Source organism: Nipponia nippon, unplaced genomic scaffold (assembly GCF_047370975.1).
Source record: "Nipponia nippon isolate SJK-2023a ecotype South Korea unplaced genomic scaffold, ASM4737097v1 scaffold_6, whole genome shotgun sequence".
NCBI lineage: Eukaryota > Metazoa > Chordata > Aves > Pelecaniformes > Threskiornithidae > Nipponia > Nipponia nippon.
In genome coordinates, this window is record NW_028262380.1 from 3731311 (window position 1) to 3751119 (window position 19809).

At 44.4% G+C, this 19809-nt stretch overlaps 1 protein-coding gene across 3 annotated transcripts in view; it reads left to right on the forward strand.

Moving 5' to 3' along the window:
• Nucleotides 1-19809, forward strand: part of SMOX (spermine oxidase) — a 109208-nt gene that overhangs the window by 70623 nt on the left and 18776 nt on the right. For 2 of the 3 annotated variants that reach the window (XM_087737861.1, XM_087737860.1), the window contains 2 exons: nucleotides 12825-13059; nucleotides 17611-17837. In XM_087737861.1, coding sequence (XP_087593987.1) covers nucleotides 12852-13059; nucleotides 17611-17837 — 435 coding nt within the window. In that variant the 5' untranslated portion in view covers nucleotides 12825-12851. Of the gene's footprint in view, nucleotides 1-255; nucleotides 399-12824; nucleotides 13060-17610; nucleotides 17838-19809 lie in introns of all 3 variants that reach the window. The other variant, XM_087737862.1, reaches the window with a different exon arrangement.

Sequence of the window (19809 nt, forward strand, 5' to 3'; positions counted from 1 at the left end):
ACACGGGCAAGTTTCCTATTTAATTAAGGCTGGTTTTATCAATTAAGATTCCCAAACAATTGGAGAGAGAAGGAGGGTAGTGAAGATAAGATCGCACGGTTATGCAGATGGGATAGAGTACAGCTCTTTTTGGCAGTCAGAATACAAGTTCTGCAGGAAACTTGTTTGCAGCATTGTTCTGATCCATTATGCCAGTGTTTTTTAGTTTGTAACCTCTTTTTTTCTGTAGTTTACTGTCTCTCCTTCCTTTTACAGTCCTGAAACACCAAACTGTGCTTTCACGAGAAGCCTAGCAGTGGCAGATACCTCCCAATACCAAACACAATCGAGGAGCTGGAAATAAGGGGAAGATTCCCACCACGGGGTCAACCAGGACTCGGCAAGCTTGTAGAGACACGGTAAAAAGCAGGCCCATTTGGGTCTGGTTGTTGCTTGTCCTGGTTAGCTCAACAGCTCTGTTCCTGAGCTATTAACCTTCTGTCTTGTCTGAGGCTAACGCAGCTAAACTGCATCTTGCTGTACTGGTTTAGGTTCTGGCCAGCTCCCAGTGTTGATAGGTCCCCAATGGTCTATAGGATGTGGAAACATAGTGATTTCTACCACAGGTATTAGAATTTGTGGCTAGATCACGATTTCTATCACCAGGGTTAAGATACGAATGTCCCGTTCACTGCAGCAGGTTGAGTACCACTCTGGCATCCCTGTTCTCTCCAGGTCCTCCTGATGCAGTAGAAGAGTGTTCGGGCAGTGTAAGCTGTCCCTGGTGATGGAGTAGATGTTGTGGGAAGCCTTCTAGGTAGGTGGGCCCTTGTACCTATCCCTGCAACCTCCCAGAATAAAGGGGATGCTGATATGCCAGCTACAGCATGTACTTGTTCTGTCTTCGGGGAATTTGTTGAGCAGAGGATTTACTGGATTTGCTCCTCTTGTGCAAGGAACACACTGAAGCTGTACTTTTTGTTGCTCCTGTGAAACTCTTTTTAACCGTGTCCTGTGTAATACCGTAGCCTCTGGCACATGAACCACAGCATTACAGTGTTCTGATCTTACTAGCTGCGTGGGCAGGAGAAGCCCCATGGCCCAGATCGCGTGGCGCAGGGAAGCCTTGTCTCGGCGGCAGGCGAGCTAACCAGCTTTGTGCGACCAGAAAAGCTGTAATAAAAAGGGGAAGGAAGAGACTTAGGCCTCCAAGGCTGTCCCAAAAGCTCAGCCGGTCTGACCATAGCTGACCCATGTTACCGTCGCAGGGTGCCCTTGCTGTGTGTTCCTGAAAGGCCTTTGGCTTCGTTCTCAGCCCGTTTCTCTGGGAATCGCTTGGGGATGGTGACCGCCTCCTAGCATTTCCATGGGAGCTTCTGATGGTGGAGGAAATCATCTAGTCCTTAATTTTATCCCCAAATCAAGATGCTGACTGAGATGTGTTCCAGCAGGCTGTCAGAGGGGCCTTTGAAAAGTAGTTAAAGATAGCCTGCTCCCTTCCCAGCGTCTCAGAGCTGGCTGAGCCTGCTGCATTCTCACAGTGCCCTTCAGCCAGAGGAACGCGCTGGAGAATCAGCTGTAGGCCAGCCAATTATTTTGATTTATTTTCTTTTCCCTCAGATGAGAAGGGTTTGAAAAAACACATAATGGTGCATTTTATCAGTGAGTTTTAAATGGCGTGATTTATCCCCTGTGTTCTTGGCGTGACGTTCTTTGGTTTATTTTTTGGATATCCTTATAGTTCTGGTAGTGCCAAGCACTGTATGGAAGTGCCCTGTGGCAGACAACCTGCTCTGCCCATATGTTAGCTTTAAAAAAACCCAAACAACTCATAATAGGAAGTCTTTATACTGCATGCCAAGGTGCTTGGGGCTTGTTAAATATATTCTACTTGTCAACAACTACCCAATTTAAAAAGTAGCCTTGGTGTGAATCAGCTTTGAACAAGTTCATTTGACTCAAGGGATATTTGCAGGCATTAAAACAAGTTGGATCACAGTGGTAAAAATGTGCAGTGGTTTGCTGATCAAAAGCACCATCCAGTGACCTATTTTTTTTTTTTTTTGTTTTAATCTCCTCTAAACATTCAAACGCACAGAGATTTTCGCAGTTAGCAAATTTTTGGTGACTTTGGAGAGGGGAGGAGGCGTTGGGGCAAGCGTTTCTGGGAGCCACTCGGTCTGTTACTGGAACACGTGCTGCAGTCGATGCAAACTGAATGTCGGTGTGCAGGAGTATGGATGTAACAAGACGAAACATCCTGATCCTTCTTCTTTGCTTGGAGTCAGCATTATTCCGTGGTGTTCACTGGCTGCAGCAGTGGATTCCCCACTAGTGTGTACATCCCGTGTGACGCTTGTGTGTTCCTCAACAGGTTCCTTTGTAAAGTCAGAACTGTGGCACCCACTTACGAAGTGAGCTCTGCTCCCTGCCCGCTCCGTCTTTGCCGGCTTGTTGTCTGAATTTGTCTGCCCAGCCCGCTTCCCTGCCGGCTCTGCCGATCATCCTTCCGTGGGGAGGCTAGTCCGCGTGTGATGGCTATGGGAGCTGGTGGCTCGCGGCAATGCTTCCCGGCCCTCCTGGTCTTGAAGACTGAATTATCACAGATGCTGTTTTGTCCATATTTCCCACTCTCTGTGGGCTGCTGGTCTGATCGCTCAGAGATTTGGACGCCAGCTAGCTATGTCTTTTCTTGCAACGCAGCTTTGGATAAGCTGCTCAGATAATCAGGTGGCAAAGGAGGTCCCTCTTAAGCTAGCAGGAGATCTTATCATGGAGCCTTTTCCACCATCTTTGCTGATTCAGAGGTAATTATAAAATGTCAGATTTGATGACATTTGATTGTTCTGTCACCCCTGTATTTTTCCTGGACAATGGTATTGTGGGAAGAGGCAAAGGGGACAGCTGTCTTGGATCATACTTATGAAAAATACTGTTTCTCACAACATCTTGTTGTTGTTGTTGAAGAACTTAAACACTTCTGCTTCCTTTTCTAGGCCAGCAGTGTAGGACCACAGCGTGGTGCTGTAGTTGGAGCCTGTAGCCTGCGTCAGGTCTGATGGCCTCAGCTTTAGGATCTAGCAGCTTTGGGCTGTTTCTCATTCATAATTAGTGGAGTAGCTTTACAGAGGTGACTCTGGGTGGTCATCCTTATATGACATGGAGAGGTACAATGGCTTGCCCGAGGTCCCACAGACCATCAGTGGTGACACTAGTCATTGCTTGTTGCGTGTGTATCGAAGCAGCGCAGCTTCTTCCCAGCTTCGGAAGAAGAAACAATTTAATATGGCCCCATCTCTGTCTCTCCTGAGGTGTGGGGAGGTGGTATTTCTGGAAATGAGGTGGGAAATAAAGATAAGGCTTGCAGTGTTTTGTTACAAGAGCAGGGGCTAGGCAGCCCAGCTAAGGTCGTCTTCTCAGGCTGGAGGAGACCTGAGATCGGACAGGCAAAGGTTAATGCTGTGATTTCCCTCTGTCTCTTTTGGGTTGTGTCCAGAGGAAGAAGAGTATGGAGTCAGCCTCAAGGTCTCTGCTGCCTTCAAAAAATGATGCGAGGAGGTTTTGGGCACAAGGCTGCAGGTTTGGCATATGGGTAAAACGGGAAGCGTTTTGTTCATGCTGCTGTCTAAGAGCACAGGTGGCGTGTTATTAATGTGCTCCCTTCCTTGAGGTCTGATCCAGCTCTGCATTCACTGTCTGTCAGTCATTGGGGTGGGTCAGTAATTTGTAAATGGGGCTTGTAATGCAAGGTCAACGCCACTGAACTGCAGCCTTTTCAGCGCCTCAAGCCACATTTGATGGCTTGGGCTTTTAGGTTGGCAAATTTTTAGCAGATGGCAGCATTTGTCCTCAGTTCAAACTTGTTTTTCTCTCGCAGCCATGTGTAAATTCCAGCAGCTCTTTGGAAATCGAACCACTTTGTTTCTGCTTCTGCCTGCAGAAACATAAGGCAGGGCATGGGTTGCTCGTCTGTGGCAGGAGTGCTGCCTTGTTTTTGTGAAAAGCTGTCTGGCTTCCTTGTACCACCATGGTGAGAAAGATCAGCGTAGTCAGCTCTCCATCACCAGGTGAGGCACACAGGATAAAATGGGTTGTATTGATGGTGTGGGATGCAGTGGGGAGGGTGCTGCAGAGACGATGGAGGTGCTCCACTCAAAACCCGCTCGGGTCCAGGGAGAATTGCTTATTCAGACTCGCGTGTCCCCATGCAGCATCCGCAAGGCTCCTGGCTCTGTTCAGACATGAAGAGGTGATGAGGAGGAAGGGGCCGAAGTCATACTGATGGGAAAAGCAGGGGATTTTGGATCTGTCTTGCTTGTTTCGAGCACTGGAAAACACTTCATTCAAGGAGACCATGCTGGTAATGGTCCTACTTGGAGCAGGAGGCTGGAGTAGAGCCTTTCAGGGGCTGCTTCTGACCAACACGTCCAGTTTCTGTGAGCTGTCAGAACAGGTCTCCTCTGCCAAGACCTGCTGCATACCCACACCAGGCAGCTGCCTGCAAAAGAGGGCAGCAGGACTGGTCGGGGGCTGAGTGACTTGTTCCAGCTGCCCATATCCAGCTGGCAAACCTGTTTAGAGTAAAATACCTGATTGGATAAAGCCTGAGCACGAGGATGACGACAAAACGCCACTCTCCGGGTGGTTTCAGCTCAGCTGGAGGGGGCTTTCCAGCATGTGCATGTGTAACGCGAGTTAACCTTGATCTCACTGGTGCGTATGCTGCCAGTGACACAGGTTTATGAGCTTGGGAAGGGCCCTGGTATGTACATAGATGGCTGTGGATCATCATCCTGCTCCTGCAGCTCTCCAGGTAGCTGAGTAAAGGAGGTGTGTCTGCTTCCGATGCAATAAACCTCCCGGTGCGCTGCAGACGCAACCTTGCCGCGTTGGTGTTTGCACAACTCCTGTACCAAGGCAGTTTATAACAGCAGGCTTGTTTCACTCGCGTATCTGACTGACGTGGAGTACTTAAGTTCAATTAATAATGCTCCTGCCTTCTGTTGAAAGGGCGTCTGTACTTAACCCGTGCTGGTATGAATGGTGGTTCTGAAAAGGATTGTGAGCGAGTTTGGCATGCAACCTGCTGGATTAAAAAGACGGGGGGGTTATGTGGAGAAGGAGAAAAGAGACATATCTTCCAGTTTGACATGTTTACAGCCTGGAGAGCTTGGAAAGAGCATCTTGAAATAACAGGCAGTAAGGATTAATGTGCTTGCTTCTGAGAAGGCTGATGAAAGGGGAGGCGGAGAAGTTACAAAATGCCTGTTTCTTGTGCCAGGAGCCGCGTGGAGAGAACCACAGCTAACAGCATCGGGAGGCACTGGTGACAGGCAGTGCTGGGGCCAGCGCAGAAATCTCCTTCCACTTCATTTTTGTGTCTGCTCAGAGATATGATCTGCTCTGTCCTGACCCATGCTCAGTGGACAGCCTGAGCCTGAAGCCTGGAAAGGTGTTAAAGGAGATAAAATTGCTCTAACTTGAATAATCCTTCCAAACACTTCTCCCTCAGCTTAGAAAAAAAGGTGCATTAGAGATGATAATTGAAAATTTTGTTATTGCAGTTACTTAGATAAAGGTTACTCATTACAGCCATGCAGTTGCTCAGCACAAGTAGTGCTAGACTGCGTAATGAGTTAACGGCCTAAATGCTGGCGTGTCTTTACATCTGCTAAACAAGGTGCCTTTCTGTTTCCGTCCTGGAGCTTTTGCGTATGGGCTCTGCTCATAGTGCTTTCAAATAACCTGCAGTTAATGAAATAATACATCTATTGAAAAAAGGCTTTTGAAACTGTATCAGAAAGTTTGCTGTTTTTTTTTTTTTTGTTGTTTATTGTTTTCTGAGGCCCAGGAGACGCCCTCCACTGGGTGGGCTGTGCGACTGATTTCCATTCTTTAGGCATCACTGGAAACCACCTGCGTGCGCACTCCGTCTCTGCAACGCCCTGCTACTAATGCACGTGCTCACAGACAGGCAGTTCTGCGTCATGGTAGATTCCTGAGGTGCAAAGGCCAGAAAGTTTTGTCTTGAACATCTGTCCTGGTCGTCTCCATCATATAGGCAGGAGCATTCCCAGCACCACAACCCTGTCTTTTGGTGGGACTGGAGTGTAAATATCTATGAGAGATTGGATCCTGATTTAAAAGCTTCAAACAATATCCTCTCTGTCTTTAGTGAAAAGTGTTTCAACAGCTGATTAGTGTCACTGTTAAAAATAGACATCTTATTTCTGTTCTGAATTTTTCTAGCTTCTGCTCTTGGTTGCTCAATCTCGCTTTGTCTCTGCTGAGATTGAATTAATCCTTTGGTGTCAAGTATTCTCTGTTTGTAAACACTTCGAGACTGTGATGACAAACCTGCATTATAAACACATGGGTATGTAGTGCCCCTCATGTGTTGATAGCATCTTGAATAGTCACACTTAAAATAATAATAAAATAGTAGTGTGTGTTTATTTCTTGTGCTTCCATTTAGTCTTTCAACTGACATGAAGTCTTATTGTTTTTATCTGAGTTCCTTTCAAACACACACAATATTGCTGTTTAGCTTTCTGATTAAGGATGATGCTTAATTCCCATCAATTAAAAGCCTAAAGGGAATAAAGTGATTCTGGTAAATTTTGGGCGGTTTATGCTGGAGCTGCTTGGTCTGTGCGGTCAGCAGGGAATTTGTGTTGATGATGCATTTCTCACCCTCCAGACTGGCTGTTACACTTGTTAATGTGAAGACTGTCAACTCAGTGCTCTACAGAAAGACTAAAAAAGTCAGGCAAATAGTGTGGTTGGGAAAGAAAAGCGGGTCCTGGTGGAGGAGCCTCAGAACAGCATGTGGAAGTGTAGCCACTGGCTGCCTCTTCCGGAGGTGCAGTTCCTCTCAACCCCATTTTTGCTGTCGAAAGCCATTTCTAGGTCAGTAAGTATGTCATGGTACTATGAGGTGATGTGTTGAGTAAAGAGTCAGTGCTGAGGTCCCCATGTCTGCGGGTGTGCGTTCCTGGAGGCTTCAGGTTGGACTTGCTGTGCTCTGGCCCCATGAATGCCCCTTAGTAGCTGGGGTGCATTTTGGCTCTCCTGGAGTGCATCTTCTAGTTTAGTTTCATCCACAGGGAGTGAAGGCGTTTGGCTGCTTCGATACCACTGCACAGCATGAATGAAAGCATGGGAAGTGGAGGTGTTGAGGTCACTCCAAAACAAACTCCTGATCCTAGCTAAACTGCTAATGTAAGAGGACTCGGAAAGGTTAGGTGATTGTTTTAAACTGGTCTGTAAGCTTCCTTTCAGCTGGTCCACCCTAAGATAGGTATGCCAGGGATCAGCAGGATGGATTACTCCTCTCCATCACCTGAAAGGCTGCAGACAGCAGATGCAAGTTGGACACCCAAATGATGAAATGGCGTGAGACAAGTCCCACCTGGGATGACCATGATTGTGGTCTGTGGTATGCCGGGAGCTCACAGCTACAGCTCATGGGTATAAGACAACCTGCTGTGCGATGTGAAGTCTGAAGGGAGAGGAAGTCGCTTTTTTTAAGACTAACTATGCCTGGTGGAAAAAACAAACAAACCAAAAAAACCCAACCAACCACCAGACAAGCCTTGAAGCATGCAAGCCTTGTTTTCAGTACGTTGCCTTGCCTAAGTCTCTGTCATCACAGCTAGGACAATACTACCACGGGAGTATTTGGGTGAGCTAAGAATAGCAGATTTCCTTGAGAAATGTTTTTGTTTATTTTGGTTTTGTATTTTTAAATTGTCGGAGCCTTGGTGACCTTTTTCTTAAGGGTCCTAGAAGAATAACCTGATCAGAGAGTATTGTTGTAATAAGGAGGGCAGTTGTGAACTGCCTTAATTCTCTGGCTTCTTCCTTGTGACCTGCAAGGTTTTACTGGCAAAAGGAGGAAACAAAATCATGAAGTGGATGTACCTCTGAACTTTATTGCTATTGCTGCTGGATTAAAGGTAGAGAAGGCTAGCGTGACGTTTGCATTCATGCTATTTCTAGGTTTGCCATTGTCTGTGGGGCCATTGTAACTTAAATAAGTAGAAGGCACTCTGTGTTAAAGGAAATATATCCAGAATATATCTTTATTAAAAGGATGAAACACAAGAATCTGTTCAAAATTATTTCTAAGTGATTGGTAGGATAATCATTTCCCTGGGAGCAGTCAGTGGGCTGGGTGCATAACTAAGATCAGCAGAGATGAAGGGATGGGGAGTTCATAGGATTGAAGGGTACAAATGCCAGGAATGGAAACCCATGATTCTGGGTTAGTACAATGATGCCCATCTTAGAAAATATATTTTTGCAAAGATTTGCCTGCTGGGAAACAGCAGTTGAGCTCAGGTTTTGTTGGTGTTTTTGGTTTTTGTTTGGGGGGGGATGTTTTTAGTGGTTTTTTTTTTTAAGTTATCTTTTTGAGTGAAGGAAATGGCCAGCAGTGAGAAGGGATGAATGAAAGGTAGTGGCACCTAGGGAGGCAAGGGCAGAATGGCGATAGAGACTGAGAAAAGGGAGCCGGTCTGGAAGAAGGAGTGATTAAATATCGTGAGTGAGACACTTAGATGCACAAGAAGTAAGAGAATCAAAGCTATATATTTTTAAGACAGAAGGAATATGTGTATTTGTTTGGGTTTGGTTTTTTTTTTTTTCCAAATTTTATTTTACTGTGGATAGCCGGTGCCTGTTAGCTATCTCACAGGAAAGCTATAAGCAAGATAAAGCAGGGGGAATTTTACTGTTAGTCAAGCTATGATTTAGTACTACCCGTGCTCTTAGATGGACACAAAGTAAAATTGCAGCCTCAGAGAGATTCACAGTAGGACAGCTAACACACTTCTTACCCTGTGATTTTAAAAAAAAAAAGGAGAGAGAGAAAAAAGAAACAACCCTTTTTGGCAATCAAGAAAAAGTAAAAAGCCAAACTATCTTTGTGTCAGAGGACCTAGGAATATTCACTGGCTTAAACCCTGGCTGGTGGCTTGGCAAATACTGAACATAGAGCGTTGTACATAATAGACTGTGTTTTATGTGCTTGTCTTACTTATGAGCCTAACGGAGTGTATAATTGATACTGAAATAAAGTATAGGGGGGGTTCATATATTTATATCGTCTGTTCATTTCACAATGGAGCATGTATCCTGGTTGGAAAGCCCAAGCTCTTGCTAAATTTTAATTGCCTTCCCCTGCCAATCATACGGTAAAGGTTGTTGGCTAATTAAGGGTGGCTTCTAAATCAGGATTCTGTACACACAAAATACCCTGTTATTTTCTCATCTGTCTAGACAGGTCACCTAATCCAGTATTAAAATGGTGAAACACGAGGGGAAAACATTTTCTTGAAGCTTTCATGTGAAGAATTCACATGAGTTCGCTGAAGCCAGGATTAGGAAAGCTGTACTTAAGGAACTGAGCTAAAACGCTTCAATTTCCATAGGATGTAGATGGCAGAAAAGATGTGTCTTTACGGTGGTAATTAAAATATGTGCATCGAAGTGTTACCTGGAGACTGGGTGAGAAGTGGAGTGTGTTGTAGAATGTCTATGGGTTGTAATAAATCCTGAAGACATAAGAGTTATTTCAGCTGTGGGTTTATAATAGCTCACAAACGAGGAAGGACTAGCCAGATTAAGATTTATTTCTTCTTGAAGAAGAGGTGACTGGGATCATATATGAAGGTCCTTAGCACCACGGGGAATGTGAACAGGGAATGACTGTTCAGTGTTTCTTACAACATGGTTTTGGGGGAATGTCCTCAGCTTTCATTGGGTAGCAGTTTTGAAACCACCAAAAGGACATTAACATTTGCATAAGGTTAATAAACTGTGGAGCTCCTCACCACAAAATTGTTGTGAAGGCCAGGAATATAGAGGGATTCAAAAAGAAGCTGGCAAATGCGAGAGGGAGGTGTCCCCTGGGTTGTTACGCTCAGAGGTCTGGACGTTAGCTCTACCTTACAGTGTCCTTATTGAGCTCGCTGCTGGCAGCTGGGTACTGCCAGAAGAGGGTCATTCCTCTTCGTACCAACCCCAGACTCTTCAGTATGACTTGCTGTGGCAGTTCTTGTGTACCCTTTAATAACTGTACTGCTTTGCCCTTCATGTCCTAGTGGTGGACTTCCCTGAAGCTCTGAATCCAGAGATCCCAGTGTTTGGGGCCCATCTTAAAGGTCTTAAAAGAACCCAGAGAAATTTCACTTCTTATCTTGTTAGATTAAGAGTCAATTAATTGGCATGCTTGGGAGGGGAGGTAAAGGACCAGTGATGGACAGGGCCCAAGAAACGTAGTAGCTTCACTCAACCTCAGGAGAAGATGGCAGAAAAAACATTTCTTTGTAGGAAGCCCAGCTCCTTCCCGTTGTCCTGCACCGGCAAATAGAGAAAAGTGATTCTTCCTTTTTTGGGTTGGTTTTTTTAACTAGAATGTTGTCCCTCATCTCTGTTTGTGGTGTGTGTTTGTGTGAGTCTGTTGAGGAGTGGTCTTATCTTTCATATCAGCCTCTGACTAGTGAGGATTTAACTTACGCACCATGGAGCAGTGCCCAGGTAACTCCTGAGGGAGGCCCTCCATACCTGGAGTGCCATGTTCCTGTTTATCTTAACCCATTCTGAAAATCCACTTTCAGAGTGGATTAAGATAAAAAAAAAAAAAGAACAAAATACTCCTGTCCCAGATGAGGAAAGTCCACAAGAGGAATGAATCGGCATCAAAGCCAAGTAGAGAGACAAGTCCTAAGGTGTTTGCAACTGGAAACTTGACCCATCTCACCAGCTGCTGCAGGGAAGGAGCTTTGCATCCTCCTCCCCCTGCCTGCTCCAGATCTTTACTGTTTCTTGTGGAACAGGGAAGAAATTGTTCACTGCTGCTTCTTCAAACTGTTGTATTGCTTTTGAATCCAGCTTGCTCAGAAGTAAGTCCAGTGCCTGGTTTTGTCTGCTGACAACTTTTCCCCTTGTCAAATCACCATCATTCGTGCCTCTTTCACCAGAGACTAGAAAGCATGGGATGCTTGACATGTTTGACTTCAGCTTAGAAATAACTCTCCCAACACCAATGTCTGGCTCCCTGTCACAAACATCTGCTAGCTGAGATCTGTTGGTCAGGAGATGAAAACAGTGGGATGATTGATGTAATCGCAGGTACAAGGTTTTAGCGTGGCTGCAGCCAGAGCTGGCTCAACACCACCGGTTCCGTTGTTCGGTGGCAGTTGGAACAAGCTGTATTGGCAGAAGCAGAGTTTGTTACAGGCACTGTGCTAATCTCTCTTGCAGGTGAGCCCAGACAGGGTGGATTGAGCTGAAGTTGTTCCAGATGAACTGAACATTTTCAAAATAGTTGTCAAGAGCTGCAGTAGGACCATTTTGCTTTTTATACCACTGCTTAAATCGCTGCTGACTGCAGCCTGCTGTGACCTCTGTTACAGAGAGCAGGAGATGCTTGGTCAACATATATAAACGCTTTAAGAACCCATAGAAAAAGGGACTCTCAAATGAAACCACTATTGCTTTGTACTTCATTAGTACACATAATCGTATACCGCAATAGTCCAGCTGTGTCTTAAGTGCAAAGTTTTGAGTCTTCTCCTGGTGATGCAAGAGAGAAACAGGAGTCTTTGGCACTGGCCAAGTGTTGGGTGAATTGGGGAAGAACTCAGAAGGTGTATCTGGCAGCTTGGCGACGGGTAGAGGCAGCATGCTACCTCCTTGGATTTCTCTGCGTTCAGTAAGCGTTGGGTAGGGAGGCCGGTAAGGCTAGGAATCCTGTGTGTGCTTTATCCAAGTCACTGGGCACCAGCTGATTCGAGGGCCGATGAATCCTGGGCTGCGTGTTTATTCTTTGCAAGTCAGGACTGGTGTCTTCTTGGGCCTGGTGGAGTATGGGTCTCTGTACCCCGTTCCTTGAGGGCAGGTGTGAACCTACCCAGAACCAGATGAGTAGACATTGACACTCGTGTATAAAGACATCCTACATTGGTGGTCCCTCATTAAGGTTTAACCTTAACCATGGACTCAGGCCATGTACTAAAATAAGGTGATGGGACCTGAGAACTAAGGGTATGTACAGTTAAAAAGATGGCTTCTAGGAGTTTGCAAAGAAAAATAGGATACAGCTTGGAGGAGCAGCTGGATGCATTGGATAGGTGGAGGTAGAACTGGACTAGTCAGGACTGGTGTGGGTTTGACCTGTCTTCATCAGACTGAGGATGGATGATCCTGATGTGGCAGGACAGTGTTGGCTCCAGAGGCTGCATCATGTGGCTGTGAATTTTTGAACTGGCCCTTCTTGGCTTTCATCAGTTAAAACATTTTTCCGTCTGTACCATTTCTGTAATGACTGGTTTGATATCTGATCTCCATGCTTTGAGCTAAATTCTCTTTACCTAGTCCCGTAGTTATATGATCTGAAGCTTATGCTTTGTGGTTGCCACAGAGGCAAAGCGAAGCTTCATCGCTGTGTTGTGGAGTCTGTCGGCACTGGGCATGTGGTTTTCTTTTTCTTTTATTTTTTTTTAAAGTCTTTACCACAAAATTGCCACTTTTGGAGGTTATATAAAGAGATTGGAGTCTGAAAATTCTTTGACTTCTCTGGGAATAGTCTACATGGTACAAGAGGGTGGAGATTTCTGGAGTTTCCAGTACTGGTGCTCCAGGACAAAAAGTTGTTGCATCCCAATTTGACCTCAGTTATCCTTCCTATGCATCCCATTTTGAAGGCTGGGTCTAGTTCAAAAGTTTTCTTTCTTTCCTGCTGGAATTTTTTTTTTTTTATAGACTTCCTTAGGATTTTTAACTGCAGAGGATAAGTTTGAGCTGAGTTCCCTGAACACGCTTGTTTGCTTTTTCCATAGGTTCCTTAGAAAGAGAGCTTGGACGGCATGCAAAGTTGTGAAATATCTGGAGACAGCACGGATGATCCTCTTAGTAGTGGCCTACGGAGAAAACGACAGCCTCGAATAGTAGTTATCGGTGCTGGGCTTGCAGGCCTGTCAGCAGCGAAAGCGCTCTTGGAAAGCGGTTTCACGGATGTAACTATCCTTGAGGCGACTGACCGAATCGGAGGCCGCGTGCAAAGCGTGAAACTTGGTAAGAGCAGTGTTTTGGGAGTAATGCGTTGGGTTTTCTTTATTCTTCTGGCAAGGCTTTGTGCTGTCATTAGGTTAATTTGACTGTGGAAATGCACTTTTTCAGTCAACATGCACATGCAAAAAGTTATTTGAGGTGTGGTGTTGTCAGGAACGTAAATCCTTGGGCTCCTTTCAGGGTGGGTGACCGAATCTGAGCTATCTTGTGCATCTTTTCCGAGGGAGGGCTGCTCCAAATCCATGTTTCTATAAAATAAAGACCTGGGTGATCGTTTTCATTCGTACAGGAAGAGCTCAGTGTAACAGGTCTGTGAGAAGCGTTCTGTGATTAAATAACTGTATTGAGACAGTTTCCACCAACGTTTTCAAGCTTCACTCTTGACTAGGAGCAGTCAGTAAATCTCCTAGCTAGTGAACGGCCATTTCTCAGTGCCTTACATCACTTGCAAAGGGGCAAGCTCCAAGCTATTCTGTTTCACAAATAGCCCCATTCATTTCCCTAGAACTAATTTACTGTGTAGGGCACTACCCCACTGTGAATCAGGCTGCTGAAAAAACCTCTTCAATGTATCCTTTCATCCTGATTTGCAGCTCTCCTACCTCTGTGGCTTCCTTTCTCAGTGTGTAATAAAGGTGCAGGCACTGGATATTTTAATCCCGTGTCAACTGGAAGGGCTTGTAAAATCTCTAAATGCAAAACTACGGGAACAAACGTTACCCTTTGCAGCACAGCAGTCAATGAAACTTTCCCTGGTATCTAGAAGGGCATTGCCTGTCTCTTCCCCACAGGAGGCAAAAAGCTCTTCACTTTTACTGAATTGCCTTCCTGATTTCAATTAACTGGTTCTGTTTCTGATCCCACTCTCTGTATTTATTAACTTTGGCCTCTTGCTGCCCACCTTTCTTTTTATTTGTCACGTGCTTACATCGCTTACTATATTTTACTCAATAAATTCACCACAGTAAATAAACAGCAGTGTCCTATGAGCCTTCAGAAGGGAAATGAATGAGAAGGCAGTCGGAAAAATCTAATCTCCAGGGTTTGAATGGGGCACTTTACATTCTGCCGAGACTTGGCATAGAGGTTAGAATGGGAAGTGTGTCCTTTACTCACAATACACTGCATTAAAAATATCCTGGATCATGTCTGTGAAAGGAGGGAAGCATTAAAGACCTGAAATCTTCAGGGACTAATATATCATTTTGTCAGCGCACCTGTGAAATAGTTTTGTTGTACAAGTATTGAGACCAATTCTCTCACCTTTGGACACCTTCAGCGGTTACTTATGTCTTTGCCTTTGCTGGGAATCTACCTCCTGTTCGTTAACACTTCTTAACTAACATGAACCAAGAGCAGGCTTTTCAGTTTGGTGGAGATCTTGCAGTTTGTAGATGTAACTGTTATTTGCAGAGCAGAGGACTGGAATCCAAAGTCTTGATCTTTTAATGCTTTTCTTAAAACCACAAGCTGTCCGTCTTACCCTCTGCAAACTCTCAAAGTTACACCATGTGGGTATGGACTGCAGTTCTCTCCCAAGGAGCGTCCATGTTCTGGCCCCTCGTGCGCTTTGCAGATTCACGTGCCCTTTAGCCAAACAATTTTGGAGCTCTGTTGGGTGGTGAAATCTTCAGAAGCACCACCTACTCAGAACCTCCTTATTCCCTGGTACGGGGCAGAAAGGCAGCATGGTCCTGGGCTGTGTTTTCTTCTTTTGTACTGCCTGGAGCAGCAAGGTTGCACCTGGGGCATTCAAGACCCTGCTCATTTCTCAGAACTGGCTAAAGCTTACAAAAAACCGTTACAGATGTGGTTCTTCCGGATCTTCAACATACGACCATTTTGATCTGCTTGTCTAAATGGCATTTAAATGTTAAACTTCTCCGACCACTCCCTTGTCTGCACGCTTGACTAAAGATCTGATTTAAATCTTCAGTTTAAATCTTCTCCGGGTTATATCCTAATACTTCCACTCCCACTGAGCCATGCTGTGTCTTGCAGGGGACAGTATTTTCCCTCAACTGCATAGAGTGTGTTGCTACTCGGCACGGGGAGTAATTTGGATTTTCAGAGGGTTGGTTGATCATTTCTAGCACAGGTGAGGCAGAGGGGTTGTGTCTCTGTGGATTGTAGGTGTGTTTCTTGTACGTGATCTATAACATCTATATCCACTCCAGATATATTTCACGACAGGATGCCTAAGAAATAGTCAGGGCTGCAGAGGGAAGCGTGGAAGTTCCCGTGCGTATTCAGAAGGCTCGATATGCAATCTGTGCGTTCCTTTGGAAAATTGCTGGTATGGTATATTGTTGCATATAGGCCTGTTCTGACTGCCGCTTGTGTCTCAGTAATTACATTCACAGAATAGGAAGCAGATTTTTTTTTTCTGTTTTTTTGTTGTACTGGATGATTCATTCCAAGTAGATTAATATTGAAACTAAAATCTTTTAAGGCCCTGAAAGTAAATTAGCTATCTCTGTTTAAAAAGATGTTATTTAATTTTACACTTTTAAATAATTTGTCATGTAACTTACACTAGGTAATAACTGGCTTATCTGCTTGGTAGTGATGATGGTGAGTTTCTAAGTATTACAGGCAAGAATGACTACTTGTAAGTTGTTGGAATTTGATTATATTCCACACAGCTACTGAAAACAGGAGAGCTTGGAACACATCATAATTGTTACTGAGCACCAATACAGCGGGACCTGCTGGCATATGTTTTTTTTTTTTCTTTCAAAGATCAGGTGCCCCATAAATAAGAGCTATATATAGGAGGATTGTTAGTGCAGCAGAGAGCAAGCTCCTGACATAAAGCGGCAGGCAGTATTCCTGCTGCTGATCTGGCATGTGATGACTCGCAGGAGGATTGCATTAACAAGGCGACTGCCACATGCAATATTTATGAGCTTTGTACCTTTGGCTGCCGATGTACAGCAGTCATTTCTGCTAGGCTGGGTGCTCTGGGAGCGTATTGGAGTTTGTGGCACCTTAAATATTCACGCGTTTGTGACTCGATGCTGCGCACTCCGAAGCACATGCTTTGTTTTAGGTACGCATAGAAATCTCGTGCTCTCGAATCCTGTAACGCACGTTTTGAAGGGCAATCGGCGTGCTCCTTAATGACGAGGTGGTTGTCTGCTTGGGAAACGATACGTGGAGCTTCCCCTTGCAGGCAATGTCTCAGCTGGAGAGCATCATTTCTTGGAGCTTCCACCCGTTAAACCTGACTGCCTTATAGCGTAGTGCTGCAGTGTCCCTCTGTCCGAGCATATATTTACATGTTAAACGGTATATGATGACTGGTAACTGCATGATCCTTTCTTCATCAGGCAGGTTCCCATTAACTATCCCACTTAATCAGGCATTCACACACCTCTGCAGAGCGAGCTGCGCGGTGTGGTGTTGGCTGGGATGCTGGGAGAACACAGCTTTGTCAGACTTTAAAACAAGTTAGCTTTGGACTTGTGAGAATCTGTAAAAATGTGGGTGGAGGACATGACCCAAGCTTATTTTTAGCACCTCTTTTCAGCTGCTGAACATCTCCCTGTGCTATCAGCCCAGTTGTGGCAGTGCTGGCTCAGGCGGGATCAGAGCCCTGGTGCAAACCTCGTTAGTTATAAGGAAGGGAGAGGGTGGGACTGACCCAACTCTTTGTGCTTTGCAGGCAGAGAGTACAGACGATGAAGACTAAATGCAACTTGACAGTGCATCTTTTTAAAGAACCTGATTTACATTTTCCAAGGCATAAATAAGAAAATATAACCTATTTACTCATTTGGGGAATGGAAATGCATTTTTGTATTGCAGTTAATCTAAGGTATATTTGTAAATATACATGCATTTTCAATCACAGGACAAGGTTCAATATGCAGGCCAATGTTGCTATCCCAGGGCAATCCAAATTCTCCTACATCTCCCTGCTGCAGATGCTTTTCTTCCTATGTCTGGGTATCCATCCCCTCCTCTTGAATACAGTGGGTATTTGAAGTCTTTAGGTACTCTGTTCTTTCCCTACAACTATAACATTTGTATAGGTATCCTTATATGTCCTTTTTGCAATGGTGTGGTGTGGCTTCTTAGAGCTCTTTTCCTTCCCACACCCCCTTCACTAGTACGTGGCTCGTGCTGCAACACGAGCAGTACATCCTCTGCTGTCTGATCATGTTCTTAAGTGCAGGTTTAGTGAAGGTGATTTAGAAAGGCCAAGTAGCAAGGACAGAACAGCTAGCAGCAGCCGTGGTAAGAACGGGGAACCTAGAAGATTCTGAATTTCGCCTTAAGTATCATCAGAGGTGTGTCACTGTGATGTATCTTTATTGGAAACATCCCATCCTTCTAGCACTACCTAAACTTGTATCCCAAAGGACTGGTTTGAAGAACACTGGCGTTGCCCTTGTCTAACAGAGAAAGCTTGCTTAAGCGATGTTCAAACATGTCTTGTCCTTGGGCAATTGTGCTTTTGCACATGTACATTTTATTTTGGGTTGAGTGTGACAAGCTTTCGGGAAAATGGGTTTCAATAACTAGTTTGTTTGGTTTACTCTCCTGAAGGGCACGCCACTTTTGAACTGGGAGCTACGTGGATTCATGGTTCACATGGAAACCCAGTCTATCATCTAGCAGAAGACAATGGTTTACTTGAAGAGACTACTGATGATGAGAGAAGTGTTGGACGGATCAGTCTTTACTCCAAGAATGGGGTGGCTTATCATCTTACCAACAACGGGCAAAGGATCCCGAAAGATGTGGTTGAAGAATTCAGTGATTTATATAACGAGGTTGGTATTCAGCTGCTTTGTCAGGTTGTAGATTTGCCTGAAACAGTGAGAACCCTTGACAGTTACAGCGTTCCAGGTACTGGACAAAGGTAGAAAACCAATAATGTCTTTAATTTCTTTGCAAAAAATCAACACTGAGTTTGCTCTCATCTCCTTAACTATACCCCATTTGTCCCTGATGCGGCATTAACTCACTGTTGTTAGGAAGAACAATCTTTCCACATTTGTCATCAATTTAATCACTTCCAGCAACTATTGCTGGGGACATCCAGTCATTTGCTCTAGAAAGTTGCTACTTAATTAAAAGAGTAGAGGAGGGATCAAATTACTAAACAAAGTAGAACGCAAAACCTTAGCAACAACCAGCTAAATATTGTAGCCCTGTGACATTTTACTGATGTTATAAATACCGTAGCGTGCTGTGTTGTATGCCAAAGTCATGCAGTATCATAGGAATTGCAAGTTTTCTTGCACCAGAAGGAAAGGATAACATATTTTCTGGCAGATTCAGACCAGTGTGGACTTCAGTTTAAGGTTATTTTAACTTCTTTTGATCAATGTTCAGTGACGTCCTCTTCAGTTCAGTGTAGATGAGGGCCTCAGTATGTGACAGAAGAGCCAGCTAATAGAAAAATAACCCAAACAACTACAGACGCAGAACCTAAAAATACTAAATAGAACCCTGCAAGATGGAAATGAAAATGCATGTTTAGTGGAAAGATTAACCTCTGCGAAAAAAGCAATGAGCCAATGTCAGATTCGGACAAAAAAGGCCAAATATACTTTCATGTAACTTTGTACTGCTGCTGTCATCCTAGTATTTCTTTCAGAGGGAAAATGGGGTTTCTTACTGATTTGTGTGCTGAGCGCATATGAAAGACTGGTATTAGTTCTAGCTGCTTTCAGTAGGAAGATTTGGCCGTAGGTAGAGTGAAGTGAAAGAAGGAGGCTTGCCAAAGTTAATTATAATTATTCCCCACATTTTTTTAATGTCACTTAAGAAGTACATTTAGGGGGGTCAATGCAGAATGTCTGGTCCTCCAGGTAATGTGATCTCTCAGTGGGTTATATAAAATGGAGCAAAACTTTATTATTTTCACCAGGCTGTAACCATTGCCTAAAACCTTCAGATTTGCATCTGACAGTGAACTTCACCAGTATTTGACGCTTGGCTGAACACACACTAGATTCAGGTTACTCTTGCATATTTTATGTTTAAAAATATGTCCATGAGCATTTAGAAAGCCACCAAGAGAAAAGTCACTGTGGCCTGTAAAGAATTACCAAGAATTGAATGGAGAGCAGAAATGTGGTGGTTTTTTTGTTTGAAAAGACTTTTGACACTGTCCTGGGTCTCTGAACTGGAATCTGTGATGGGATGGCACAAAATCGTTTCAGTTTTAGACAGGGGTAGTATGAATTTCAAAGAAACCTCGTTATGGAAGGAATTTAGCAACCCGTGGCAGGGAGGGAATTCTTCTTGGACAAATGCAGGTGGAGATAATTCATCTGAACAACTTCTTCATATTACTGGATTGAAAACAGAACCAGAGCCATCCAGGAAAAAAGACAGGTGAGACGTGTGTGGAGCAAGATTAACAGCAACTAAGACTAGAAAAGAGAGAGGGAGTAAGTGAAAATACTGCAGTGAGCAGCATTATGTATGTAAATGGAACACCGCCAAAGTGCATGCAGTGCTCGGTGATCATCCTGTCTCAAAGATGATAGGAAAATCTCCAGCAAAGGGAGGGTGTTGCAGGCAGGCAGACTCTGAAATGAGAAGAGAATACGAAGATGAGAGCTACTTAGCTTTGAGATACAGCCGATAAGATAAAGGCTATAACAAGGTGCCAGTGTTTTAGAAATGCTTAATTTGGTAAATCTACCCTTTCTTTTAAAGCAAGAGAAAGGGGGCAGCCAGTGACATGAGAGAACGACACATTAAAAGTTAATCTTCTTTACGCAACACATA